Source organism: Gopherus evgoodei, chromosome 6, assembly GCF_007399415.2.
Source record: "Gopherus evgoodei ecotype Sinaloan lineage chromosome 6, rGopEvg1_v1.p, whole genome shotgun sequence".
NCBI classification, from domain to species: domain Eukaryota; kingdom Metazoa; phylum Chordata; order Testudines; family Testudinidae; genus Gopherus; species Gopherus evgoodei.
In genome coordinates this window covers 130332731-130347037 of record NC_044327.1, presented here as the reverse complement: position 1 = coordinate 130347037, position 14307 = coordinate 130332731, and the positions used below count along the sequence as shown (strand labels likewise).

The window sequence follows — 14307 nt, the reverse complement described above, 5'->3', positions numbered from 1 at the left end:
GTTTTCAAAACAGTTGACAAATCAAAAAATTTAGCTGACAAATCAAAAAATACTGCAGAAGTTTTGGATGGAATGCTGATCTTTCATGTCATTCATTTTTGTTAATGGAAAATGTATAGCATTTTTCTACTAGTTCTACGGTTGTGGTTTATACCATGGCAATGAAAGAGACTGTATGTGAGAAAGTATAACACAGGAAGTGTGTATCTGCATTTCTGCCCCTTATTAAGTGGAATGTCTGGTCTGCTGCAGTGTTTGTGGTTGTATCACCTCCTAGTGGCTGGTGAACCACAAAGGCTATGAGCCTCAACACTACTAAAGCGAACAGAGATTCTCCTTCAGCTCAAGTGTCAAAGTTGTATTTTGGAGATTAGAGATCCTGGATTCTATCTCTCACTGTGGATCACCACCTCTTGTGCAGGTATAAAAGAATACATTAATGATAGATATACATATATGCCTAAATGACCCAGTTCCTATGAAGATGCTTTGAAAATTTCAACCCTAGTCTTGTATTTGTAAATTTACAAGGAAGAGCCAAACAAACCCTCTCTCTTGAGCACTGAAAAGAAAAAAAAAACTACACCCTCCATTGTGCCTTTTCATTTTAAAGGAAGACTGCTGTAACCATAACTACAATTATACCTCAGATAGCAAAATATATAATAACAGGTTTTCTTTTTCAACTGTTTAGGCAGCCAATTCATTAGCAACCTCATTCATCTACAAGGATTGAACTTATTTGGCTATATTATAATAAAACACACATCACTTCCAATAAAGGGAATGCGTTTGCTATTGATGTGCTATAAACAACTATGCAGAGAGGGGTTATTACATCTCTGTGTAATAACAAGCCAATTAGAATGAGGAGCAAAGCCGTAGCAATAAAGCCAATGCACTCGGAGTGATTATACTAATGCATTCTAACTGTTCTGTGCCATAAATACTTTGCAAATTAATTGTATATAATGCATTATTAATGCCGAATAATAACTCATTGACAAACAACCTTTACATTACAAAGTTACCAGGATTGTAATATGCCCCCAAGTTCAACTGTGGTGTTGAGTTGTGTTTACAGAGGTGGAATTTTATAAGGTTACATTTTTTTTTCACTTGAACCTCTGTTTTTGCCACCCTCGGTAGTTTGTTATTGTCCTATTGTTAAAAAGACCTCAAATGTCACTGTATGAATTGCTGGCCCACATTGCTCCACAGATCTGAAAAGCTGGCTATTCACAGTCCCTAACTCCTAGTCCTATGGCTATTATTTTCAATATTATTTGTATTATGGTAACACCTAAATGCTTCAGCCAACCCCATGGTGCTGGGAGCTATGCATCCATGAAGTATGAGGCAGTCCCTACCCGTCAAAACATTATAATAAAAATAGACAAGAAATCCACAGGGTAGGAGGTTACGTGACTTGCTGAAGGTCACTCAGCAAGTCAGTGGCAGAGCCAGGAATAGGATCCTGGTCTCTTAAGCATGTAATACCCTGGACCATGCTGGCTCCGTAAGTTCTCTTATGCAGACTGAGGGTATGTTTACACTGCAATTAAAAACCCACTGCTGACCCGTGTCAGCTGACTCGAGCTCACAGGGCTCTGGTTAAGGGGGGCTTTTTAATTGCAGTCTAGATGTTCAGGCTTGGGCTGGAGCTGAGGCTCTAAGACCCTGGGAGGTGGGAAAGTCCCAGAGTTTGGGCTGCAGATCTATCTCAAATGTCTACACTGCAATTAAACAGTCCCTTAGCCTGAGCCCCTCAGCTGACATGGGCCAGCCACGGGTGTATAATTGCAATGTAGACATACTCTATGTGCCCTCTTATAAAGCTACTTAAAATTCATGAAAAATATTTTTATTCCTTTATTCCTTTAATATTTGGTTAAAAATACACTCCTTAGTACACACAACATTAATGTACAGAAATGTATGTGCTATGGGTCTGATTCAGTCACCATTGGTAAAAACAACGAGGAGTCCTTGTGGCACCTTAGAGACTAACATTTATTTGGGCATAAGCTTTTGTGGGCTAAAACCCACTTCATCAGATGCATGCAGTGAAAAATACAGCCCACAAAAGCCTATGCCCAAATAAATTTGTTGGTCTCTAAGGTGCCACAAGGACTCCTCATTGTTTTTTCTGATACAGACTAACATGGCTACCACTCTGAAACCTGTTACCATTGGTAGGAATCGATCTATCAATTTCCGTGGTGATAGAATGCACCCATATGAACAAAACTGCTGTGTCTCAAGACATAGCTTGATAGGTGAGGGTGGAATGCAATGCACTGACCATTACAATAATCCAAACTGCATCAAAATATCAGAGCTCTGCATATAACGCTTTTCAGGGCCTGCTTTCTCAGACACGCATATGACGTTGAGGAGGTTGTGAAGGCTAGGACTATAACAGCGTTTAAAAGAGAACTGGATACATTCATGGATATTAAATCCAATAATGGCTATTAGCCAGGATGGTTAAGGAATGGTGTCCCTAGCCTCTGTTTGTCAGAGGGTGGAGATGGATGGCAGGAGAGAGATCACTTGATCATTACCTGTCATTCACTCCCTCTGGGGCAGCTGGCATTGGCCACTGTCGGTAGACAGGATACTGGGCTAGATGGATCTTTGGTCTGACCCAGTACGGCCATTCTTATGTTCTTATGTTTTAACTAGCAGAGAGGCGACTGTGGAGGCACCGAAAAGAATCATCCAGAGGCATCCTGAGCCAGCTGAATAATACGCATACACAGGTACCTGTTTGCTCTCGTGTTCAGCCTGATTTTGAGAATTCGGTCCTGTGTGTTTAGCAATAGCTCCTTCCCAGCCATGAGGATCTACTCTTAGGTTTCTACAGCAAGAAGGGAGATGTTTGTTGCCAAAGGACCTTAATCAAAGTCCCACGGAAAGCCACGTGCCACTAGAAACAATTTCTGTGCAAAATGGGATACTGGATCTGGGTTATCCTAACTCTACAGGGAAAATACCACAGAATCTCTAAACTTCTCTTAGGCAAAGCGAGTCTCCTCCATAGCTCAATGACATCAAAGGAAAGATTCCTATTGATTTTAGTGAGTTTCAGATCCAGAAGGTTCAGTCATTTTTAGTGGATGATCAAGCAATCTAGGGTCTAATCCTGGTTCTACCTTTGGCTATGTCTACATTGCAACTGGGAGGTCTGATTGCGGCACATGTAGACATATCTCCAGCTAATTCTGATCTAGTAGCAATAGCAGTGAAACCACGGCAGCATGGGTGGCAGCATGGGCTAGCCCCGCTCACTCAGGGTTGTGGGTACATAGACACATGGCGCCGCAGTTTCACTACTGTTGTTAATTGAGGTAGCTTTGATCTCACTAAATCAAACTAGTCTGGGTGTGTCTACACACGATGTCCTCACAACTCCCAACTGCAGTGTCCACAGAGCCTTGGGCAAGTCACATAGCCTCTCTCACTACGGGATAATGTGGCTGAAAAACCCGATGGCCCGTCACAGCACTCAACAGCGGCCAAACACTGAGGGCAGGGACCTTGGTTTAAACTCTCTGCAGAGTGACACCTCCGCACTGCCACAATCCCCATTAGTGCTGTCTCCACTGTCCCCACCTTGCAAATGGGGTTTGGCCCATGCCCTACACTACAGACCAGATTGCTGCCCACTCAATTGCACCCAGAGCCTAGTATCAGGCTCCTTTTCCCCTGTGACTCATTATTTTATCTTCTCCCTTCATCCCACTGGATTTCTTTAAGCAGTTTATTAGATTATTTTTAAATAGCTTTTTCTTTGTCTTGTTTTCTCCCCATTGCAACTCAGCACCATGCTATTGTTTAATATTGAATATGCAATTAATAGATGTTTGGGTTTGGACTTTTCTTTTTTCTTTGCTTCCTCCTGTAAGAAAGTCTTGGTTGGGGCAAATGTTAGGAGGAGGAGATATATGGGAAAAAGTAGATGCCATGCAAAGAGCTGGGAAATCATCTTTCAAAGCAGTGAGCGTAAGAGAGTCAATTAGATTTTGTTTACACTGATATAGCCTGGGATGAGGATCCAGGGCACATTGAGGCCCAGGGATGTTACGTGTCCAGGGTCAGACAGCAAGTGGTTGGCAAAAGCAGGCATGGAATCCAGGAGTCCTGATTACCAGCCCCAGAGCTATTACCAGTTCTTCATACATGTACAAAGCTGATGGTAATATTGCTCCTCAATGAAAGTCACTCTACTGGTAAGAGCAAGAGACAGGGAGGCCCTAACTCACTGGATGGCCATAGGCAAGTCACACTGTGCCTCAGTTCCTCTAGATGTAAAAGGACTGTGAGGACTCTTACTGAGCCTATGGGGGTGTCATGAGATCTGCTCAGCATGGATCTCCCTCACCATGCATGAAAAGGAGGCGTAGCTAGCTCCCGCATCAGAGCTTCCTCTCTTCCCCCAGATGGCTCTGCGTGAGTCTGGGGATCAGTGCGAGAGGAGGCAGTGGTCAGTCTAGGAAAGAAATCTGTAAGCCAGGTACTAGAATTGGAAGGCTTGCCCCTCTGTGTTCACTGGCATTATGGGACAGTGCTGAAACTTCCACAGCCCCCTACCCAGTTTGCCAAGTGGCTTCTCCTTAAGGAAGTCCAGTGGGAAGGTGCACATAGGCACCACTCACCCTCAACAGAACAGAAGATTTGCCCTGAGATTTCCTCCTCTTTATCCCTCATTTCACTGGGTTTCCCATGGCACGGGGTAATCAGGTCCATAAGTTTTGCCAAGTGGTTGAGATCCATGAGTGAAATTGCACAAACAAGTGCAAATTATTCTTCAACATTATGGTAGTATTCCACCTGCATGCTCAAAACTGTACGGCTTACCTGGAATGAACATGGGTAGCTGTAAAGACATCTCACCCAAGAACTAGGATGAATCAGAACAAAGTATAAGGAAAACTAAATAGTTCATAACCAGGCTGCTTCAAAACTAGTTTATGGAAAGGAATCTACCCCCCTCCCCCCATTTTCCAGCAGCTGTTTACAGGGAAACCATTCTGATTAGAGGGGCATTTGCCTCTCCAAATAATGAAATCATGCAAGTCGTTGGAAATTCATGACAAGCAAAACTTTACAGCAGCTGCCGTCACATCTTTCATCCAGGAAAGCCAGAGAGAGGGAGGGGTGGTGGTGGTGTTTGTTCTGTGATGTCTTGCCTGCAGAAAACATTGTAATGGAATTAAATGGAGACTGTCTTGCAAAACCCTCTAATCCCTCTCTGCAGGGCATTGCTACCTTTCAACTCTCAACCACCTTTGGACTTTATTTAACATGCTTTTTGTTTTGTTTAGTCTAGCAATTTCCTGTGAATCTTACATAAGGCCCGGGAGATCTCCTGACTTCACTCTCAGGGTCTTTTCATTAAGAGATTAACATTGGGTCAGTGTATCCCATTGTGTATGTATCCCTTAGCACATCTTCCTATATGAATCTTCTCTGTTAGCTCTGGGAGGGAACAATCCATCTAAACCTCACTAACAGAACAACTGGAGTGGAAGAAGAGTCCTTTGTGTTTAAAAATCTTTTGCCCAATACAAGCCAGGGGAATCTAGAGGCTGGGTTTATTCCAAGTTAACAGCAAATGCTGCAGCCAAAGTGTCTAGTCAGTGCTAGAGATGGGGGGGATGGTCAGGATACAATAAGAACTGATTCAAAATGTTTGCCCCAACTCACTTACCAAACCTAAAACCTTTCCTGAGATTTGGAAAACTCTGGTTAACTTTGCCATTTGAGCCACAATCTCCTGTCTTAACAGAAAAGTCCCATAGAAATGAATAGAAAATACTAACACTTCAATAGGGATGTTTTCACAATGACAGAACTTAGCAAGTAATTATACCTTTTCTCTGGAGAATTACTTAAGCTATGGTGATGATCTCCTATTACAATCTCTACTATAGGGGTGAATTCATGACATCAAGGCTATAAAGGCGAGTTTTGCAATTGACTTCTATGAAACCAGAGTTTTGTGCTAAGTTTTTACAATAATGTCTAGCCTGACTAATTTCCTACAGAGATCTATTGATTTCACCCTGGATAAAACCTGATAGAGAATGTAATAAAAATGATAACCTTTCAATTAGTTATTTGACCCCTCATTAAGAATTCTATAGAAAGGATTCCACTCTCTGTTAAATTCTGAATGGCAGGAATTTCTTAAAACTCACGTGAAATTTGCAAAACACTTTCCCCCTGTAATGTAAACCATTGCTTTCCCTAGAAAAATAGAATTTAAACAACTCATGTATTTCTAATTCAATGGGCACTTAGGCTAATGAAAATAACAAATAGTACTGAAAAGTGCTGTCATCTTCCAAACCAGACACCAAAATATTTTAGTGGGAGTTGGTTTTTTTTTGAACACAGCCAAATAAAGGAACACGAAACAAAGAGGCACAGAGGTTGGAATGAAAAATGCAAAACGGACGCAATACGATACGAACCAGACCTCTTCCTCTCTCAGAGCAGATTCTGGGTTCAGATTTGTTTCAATTTTGGGGTGAAGATTTGGGGGAAATTTGGAGCTTCTTATTTGATCTGAACTTGTGTGTCCATCACTACAAAGGGCAAGACCTCATTTCACAGGGATCCCCTTCAACTACCTGGTAAAACAGCACTTGGTGCTCCCTGTAATGCTGTGACAGGGCACCAAAAGCTTCCCCACAGGCAGGGGAAGAGGGAGTGGCATGTATCTGGTGGACTTTGGGAAAGCCAGGGGCTTTTGGTATCCAGCTGTGGCTTAGAGCCAGTCCCTCCTCCTCAAATAGGACACACGTGCTGTGTATAATAGCTACAACTTAAGTTTCTTTAAAAGCAGCAAAGAATCCTGTGGCACCTTATAGACTTATAGGCACATATATATACCTGCCCCTGGATATTTCCATTACATGCATCTGAGGAAGTGGGTATTCACCCACGAAAGCTCATGCTCCAAAACGTCTGTTAGTCTATAAGGTGCCACAGGATTCTTTGCTGCTTTTACAGATCCAGACTAACACGGCTACCCTCTGATACTTAAGTTTCTTTGTCGTTGAAGTTGACCTTTATCTTGCAGCCCCAAAGAAGTCTTTTGATGTGCTCCTAAGATACACGGACTCCTCTTTAGCATTCTGCTTGCTGTGCCTGCTTTAACCAGTGGGCTCTCGAGGAGGGGAAGTTTTCACACAATGACTCCCCTGGGTGCCAATTGCTCTTTTTTTCCCATAGTTGCCCTTGAGTCATGCTGCCCTGCAACTTCCCCAGTCCAGAAGCAGCTCCCCAGCAGGGAATTGGGACAACGTGGCTTTCATTTCAATGCCACACGCTTGGGCCCCGTCTTGTGATCCTGGCAGAGAGACGCAATAAACAAGGATAGTGGGTGGGAGAGGGGAGATAATTAGCTAAAATACAGAGGGGAGGCGAGTGTCAGTGTGCTGGGGAAAGATGATTTTAAACAGCCACGGATGAGCTTTGCAGTTCAAACCCACCTTCCTGAAAGCAGCTGCTGGCAAGAGAGGCTTAAAACCCATTCTAGAAAGCCAGGCACGTGTCTGCTATTAGCGATCTGCATAAAAGGGAGTGATTTGGAGGCACAAAGCAAACTAGCTGGCCTAATTATTATTTGTTGGTGTGTCTAATTAAGCAGACAAAAAACCACCCCTTCATGCATGCTGCCATCATGGGCTGTGCCTGGTATGTGTGGCTGGCCCCAGCTGTCTGCTAGGCAGACCTATGGGGTCATCATTTAACAAGTGCCCTGGGCGATTCAGACAGAGATATGGGCCCAGATCGTCAGCTGGGGCATAAATCGATGTCTCCATTGAAAATCATGGAATTCCATTGTGCTACACTAGCTGAGGATTTGAGCCTTGGTTTTTAAATTTGCCTTTGCTGAATGAAGGAAATGTGACATGATTATTCCTAATCGATACCATCGGAACACGCCATTCCCAAATCTTGCTTGGGTCATATGAGTAGCCCCTCAGACTTCAGTAGTGCAAGGCTGATCCCTGAATTTGATTACATAGTAGAGGAGCTATTCCAGAGACGCCCGGCCTACACAAATACATCTAATAACCAACCTTATGGAATCTCGGTCAACGCACCAGTTCCACCCTTTCATAATGCCAGGTCTTCATCTATAGCTTCCAACTGAATCCAGACACCAGTGAATTTCAGCTGCTGGTTATATTTGATCAAACCACTGGATCTCCCAATCTTTTGACTAAAAAGAATACCACCTCTGTTCTTTTACTGTGATTTGCTGCATTCACTCAAGACAACTGTTGTTGGATAATTCAGCCGTTGCCCATAGAAAGATGCAATTCACATTAATGAAAAAGAGTTTTTACCCAGAGAAGAACCAGATTATTATTAACAGAAAACTCTGGCCTGTTCAGACACTGATACTGATTCTATAAGCATGAGCACGCGCTGTGAAAGCTGTCCTTGACACACTTATTGGTAGTGTGATCAGCAATACCCACCTCTTATTTCAATCAAAGGACTAGGAAGGGATTTCACTGGAGTACGAAGAAACCACCAAGCAGATAGAAACATAGAGATGCAGCCACACCATAGAATCTGATAAATAAATAATACTAGATAACTGAGTCCTTGGCCTACATAAACCTCCAGTATAGGGACCACATCTAACAGACAACGTCCTGTTTCAGGGAAGCCCAGTGAAGCATCTCCACGCTTTTCAACACAATTTTGTTTGAAAACCACCTAATGGAGACAGCCCACTTGGGGTGACCTATTGAGTGGTCTCTAAATAAGGGGCTTCAACGTCTGTGTCTCTAGGCATATGGATACAGGGATGCGGGGTGCAGATTCTGATCTCAGTTGTGTGCAAATCCAGAGTAACTCCGTGTCACTGAGATGAGAATCTAGTTAATATGGTATGTTCATCGGGCTATACAGGACAGGTACAGGAAATATCCTAGAGCAAGTTCGCTTTCTCCAAAGGCAGAGAAGCTTCAATCCACGTTTAGTCGCTGCAATGAAACATGAGGGTTGGAGACACAGTAAAACATCCCCCCCCCCCCGAGTTCTAACCCAACTGAACCATCACTGCGGTTTGGCCTACTGGCGGCACATGGTCTGCAAGAGACAAGGTGCTGTCAATACCGTTAAACTTTGATAAGTCAGTGCCTGATGCTTCATTTCTTAACAAGGCAGTTATTTGTTTCCCAGGCAATCGCTGGCACCTCCCTGCCTTTTAAAATCAAATAATAATTGAATATGAGGAAAGTGAGACGAAGGAAAGGAGATTTAATAAAGAGAATCTTTGCTGCGGAGGGAATTTCTTTGGCAGTGATTACGCTGCTAATTGATCAGCGCATTGCCTGAGAGAAGCCAGAGACAACAATTAAACTTAGCACAGTGGCTGAGAGCAATGTAGTCAACTACCTCCTCGGCTTTCGCTGTCCGCTGGCTTCACCTGGATTGGTCTGTTCATCTGCAAAGAAAAACAAAGAGAGATGGGCAATTAACAACAGATCCCACAGATCCCCTACTTGTGCTGCTGGGTTTTTAGCGTGCACCTTTTAGCAGCAGGGTTTTCTGCATGTGCAGAACACAGTAGCTATTTAAGAGCAGGCAACAAGAATGCAGAACAGTTAAGAGAAGGAAGTAATAGGGGTGGGGTGGGGACATGGAGCAAGGAACCCTCGCCCCCTTATTTCCCGACCAGGGGCCAACAACCATGTGGTTGAGGGGTGCAGTGCTGGTGGAGGCCCAAGGGGGGCGGAGGTGAGCCCTACACACTTTGCACCCAGCCAGCAGAGGTCCCCAGGCAGATCCAGAGAAGAACCTGCTGTGACAGTAGCAGGACTGCTATTGTAGCTTTTTGCTCCCAGGGAGAACAAAGGACAATGTCTGAGATAGCCAGAATTCCTCCTAAAGGCTCTGCTGCAAAGAACAGCCACTGCTGCTTCCTTCCTCTCTCACACGCACTGTGGCATACAGAGAGAGAGATAATGCTAGCATCAAACAGGTTAATGTTAAATCATCTGACCTTGTAAGAGGGACATACAGCATGCTCCTTTGTTTGTCTCTTATATGGCTAGCGCTCCCCGTTCTTGTCACTCCACCCACCAGTGGCTTGAGTAGTTGTATATTTAGGAGCTCCATAGCCCTTTCCTCTAACCCACCCTGGTCTCCTTTTACCCTGCAGTCCAGCCAGGCTGAACCCCTCCCCCGTTATTTTTGGTTAATCTCGGTTGAACAGCAAAGTAGGCCCCATTCCCCCACGTTCGGAAAGTATTTCATAACTATCTAGATTTATTCTAATTGCTCCGCAAACATATTTAGTATTAAAAAGCTATCAAAGTGGCTGACAAGTAGGTTAACATGATGGAGGGCCTAGAGGATCCTGCCGCATTGTTGTCTCCAGGGGGAAATGTACTTAGACATAAAGAGACTACAGTTATTATCACACTCAGATTCAACAGAAGAGAGGTCTGTCTTTCAGCTCAGTGCCTCCAGACCCTAGAGGACAATATCTGCCCACTCTTATGCCCATGCAAGGCCAGTGAAGTCAGGGGATTTGAACCAGCAAAACTAGCAGCAGAATTTGGCCATGGGGGGTTACTCGGTCATTCGCCATTCTCTGGTTTTGGAGTTGTGAGTAACCTTGGCCATGTCTATATACTGACACATTAGCTGGGACTAAGCCCAGGATCTTCAACAGCCAAATCACAGGACTGGCTTTAAGGGGAGTAAGTTGTTGCAGTCGGTGAGGCTAGCCACTGGAGAAAGACCAGATCGAACATTGGTGGGGGATGATCCAAAGCCCATTGAAATCAACGTAAAGACACCTGTCAATTCGACTGTGGGCTCTTGGAGAGCCATGACAGCTGGAGTGAAAAGTCCTTCCTATCACTCTGAGAGAAGGGTCTGATGTGATCAACTGCAAGGAGTGTAGGGAAGTAGCCAGAGTCCCGGACAATGGCGAAGGAAACTGACCCCACTGGTCACTACTTTCTGAAAATGGGCAATCAGGCAGGATGGAGAGAGAGGGGAAGGTAGAGAGAGAGAAGAGACGATGAGCATAGGAGAGAAAGAGGGAGGGAAGATGCATCCAGTGGAGGGGAAAAAACTGGGGAAATTAATAAGTAAAAGGCTAGTGTAATTTAATGTGCACTATGATTTATGCACTTGACAATTTCTTTATAGACCAAAGAGAAAGTGCTGTGTGCATGGAGACCATAATACAAATTGAGATTATCTTGACATGAAAGACACCAATTATAGGGAGACACATTGAGAGGGAAATAATTGAGTTTCCTCTCTCCATTCATAAAACTTTCTTCTCGTGGAGAAAGTCTGGGAGCAGGGAGGCAGCTCAGGGAAAGAGGAGGGGGGATAAAGGCAGAGGGGCGCTTCCCTAATGGAGGAATAACCTACCTAGAGGAAAGAGAATTCAGAGAGCTGCACCACTCAGAGTTTCCTATGCAGCGTCTATCTGGGGAGAGAGATGCAGACAGGCTTTTCTAGGGAGGAAGCCAGGGTGCAGATCCTAATCCAGGGATCTCAGGGGGGTCTGCCAGTGGCAACAGGCATCTTCATGGAGCTCCCTTGTCTCTGCACCTATTGGTTGGCTTTGTTGACCCCTGGAGAGCATGATACCTTCAGGAGATATACTTCCATGGGTCTCTGTGTTGTAACAACCTGCAATGAACTCAGAGGAAGGATCGCAGGTTGCAGGAGGGAAGAGTTTGGAGGGGGTCCCAGGAAGCCAGTCTGTGTGCACATGGCTGGAATGCCAGCTGCAGCACCTCTGCAATGAGCTGTTTTACTAGAGAGCCAGTTTAGTTTTAGAAACATGGAGTCCAGTCACAGCTAGCACACGGGGTACATGAAACAGCTGTCCAGTGAGCCCTCTAAAGGAGGAGAGCCCATGGAATGGAAGGGAAATAGAATATTAAATCAGCTTTATTAACTTATAATCAGCTGCCTCCCGCCGAGCACTGGGAGGGGTTGAGATTCAGGGGTGGCAGCCTGGATCCTTTGACTCCCAACCTCCCAGGTCACCCTGTGGGGCCCTCCTGGAGCATCTTCCATGGGGGTCAAGTGGCTTCACTCCATGTGCAGAGAGGACCATGGGCCTGGAACGTGTGGGCTGCTTTTCAGGGGAGATCTTGTGGCCCTTTAGGCTCACATCCCAGTGTACTCGGGTTACAGCTGGATAGACTCTGTGCCTTGAAGCCTGGATCTGAGATTCTCCAAAGTATGTAGATGATCAGATCGGACATTTCCATGTAGCCTGTGACAGAGATGGGCATGAGCTGAGAACCTCCAGTTGATATCTGAATCCAACAGGATCCAAATGGGTCTGGTTTTCCACCCACTTATACTAGTGTGAGAGGGGAGTAACTCCACTGCAGTTAATGGAATGATGCCCAGGCATAATCAATATAAAATTGGATGTAGGACTAAAGCTCCAGCAGGACATCACTACAACATTCATGTAACCACGGGACTGCCAGAAGCCATCAGACAGCACAGATGAGTTACCCAGATAGTTTTCCATGGACATCTCACTAGCCCATCACATTTTCCTTCAAAGATACAAATGAGATTCAGGTTCCATTTCACCCCTCTCCATCTGCCCCAGAACATCCTGGGCAGTTGCTACTGTGTTTACTGATAATGCCCACCTCCTAAGCAAAAATCCTTTGAGATGCAACTTGATTCCTAACACATCTGCGCCAGAAGTGGGCTCAGTGGCAGGGGAATTTTGTCTCCTAATCAAACATGAAATTTCAACTGGGCTTCGCCATGTGAACAGCAGAGGGATCGTGGTGCTGAGCAGGAAAAGAAACGTCCAGCACCGGAGAAAATAAAACCATAATGTTGTTAATCCAATTAACAGTTGCCTTTACTGACTAAAGGAAAGAAGTTGGTAAAGAACTGATAGAAGCTAGTGAGGAACAATCAAATGTAAAAGTCTCGTTTAAGTATAACACACAAAGGCAAACAGCTGAACATTGACAACATGTACAAGTGCTTATATACAAACACTAGAAGTCTAAATACTAAGATGGATGAACTAGAGTGCCTGGCATGAAATGAGGATACTGATATATAAGACATTATGTAAACTTGGTGGAATGAGGCTAATCCATGGGGACGATAATACTAGGGTACCAACTATCGGGGGATGACAGAGTAGGTTGCACTTGTTGGGGAGTGGCGCTATATGTGAAAGGAAGCGTACTGATTACTCCAGTTGTACCACAGAACCTCAACGGATGGAAATTTCATGTCTGAACAATCGGTGTATAGTAGCAGGAATATCCTACCAACCACCTGACCAGGATGGTGACAGTGAATGTGAAATGCTTGGGGAGATTAGAGAGGCCACCAAAGCAGAAAACATAATAATGGGAGATTTCAACTATCCTCATATTGACTAGGCACAAGTCACCTGAGGACGGGATGCAGAGATAAAATGTCTAGACACCATAGATGACTGTTCCTTGGAGCAGCGAGTCCTGGAACACATAAGGGTAGGGATAATTCTTGATTTAGTCCTAAGTGAAGCACAGGATCTGGTCCAAGAGGTGATACAGCTGAACTGCTCAGTACTAGTGACCAGGAGGTAATTAAATGTAACATCTCGTGGGTGGGGAGGGGAGAATACCAAAGAAACCCATCACAGAAGCATTTAACTTCAAAAAGGGAACTACATAAAATGAGGAAACTAGATGACAAAGGATGGATCGAAATTGCCCTGTTCTGTTTATTCCCTCTGAAGCATCTGGCACCAGCCATTGTCAGAAGACAGGATCCTGGGCTAGATGGACCATTGGTCTGACCCAGTGTGGCCGTTCGTATGTTCTAATAACACAGAGCAGCAGCATTTATAGAATCACTGGACCACAAGAATTAGGGATGGGAATGACCTGATCATACTACGAATCCAATTCGCCTTTGCCCAGGCGGCATTAGTTTCCTGCAGTGTTTGTGGCTCTTTATTCTAGATGATCCTTGTTGGGCTGACACTAGTGAAAGAAATGATTTCATCTCAGCAGTGAACTCACCACAGACTAGCAAACACATGGATTTATCCCAAACTCATTCAGCGACATGTTTCAAAGACAGAATGGCTCCCTTTGATCTGATTCATTGAGAAAGGACCCTTACAATCCACCTGTTTGGGGTACTTATATGGCCCCAGATAAGCAGCATCTGTGTGTCTCGCAATCTTCAGAGTACTTCTCCTCGCCCAATCCCTGTGAATGAGGGCAGGGCTTTTATGCCCCTTTCACAGATGCATCG

General features: G+C 44.5%; 1 protein-coding gene across 14 annotated transcripts in view; it reads right to left on the bottom strand.

Moving 5' to 3' along the window:
* Positions 1 to 14307, bottom strand: part of CELF4 (CUGBP Elav-like family member 4) — an 885136-nt gene that overhangs the window by 408981 nt on the left and 461848 nt on the right. For all 14 annotated transcript variants that reach the window (XM_030567118.1, XM_030567122.1, XM_030567119.1 and 11 more), the window contains exon 3: positions 9433 to 9481. In XM_030567118.1, the coding sequence (XP_030422978.1) occupies positions 9433 to 9481 (49 nt within the window). The remainder of the gene's footprint in view (positions 1 to 9432; positions 9482 to 14307) is intronic.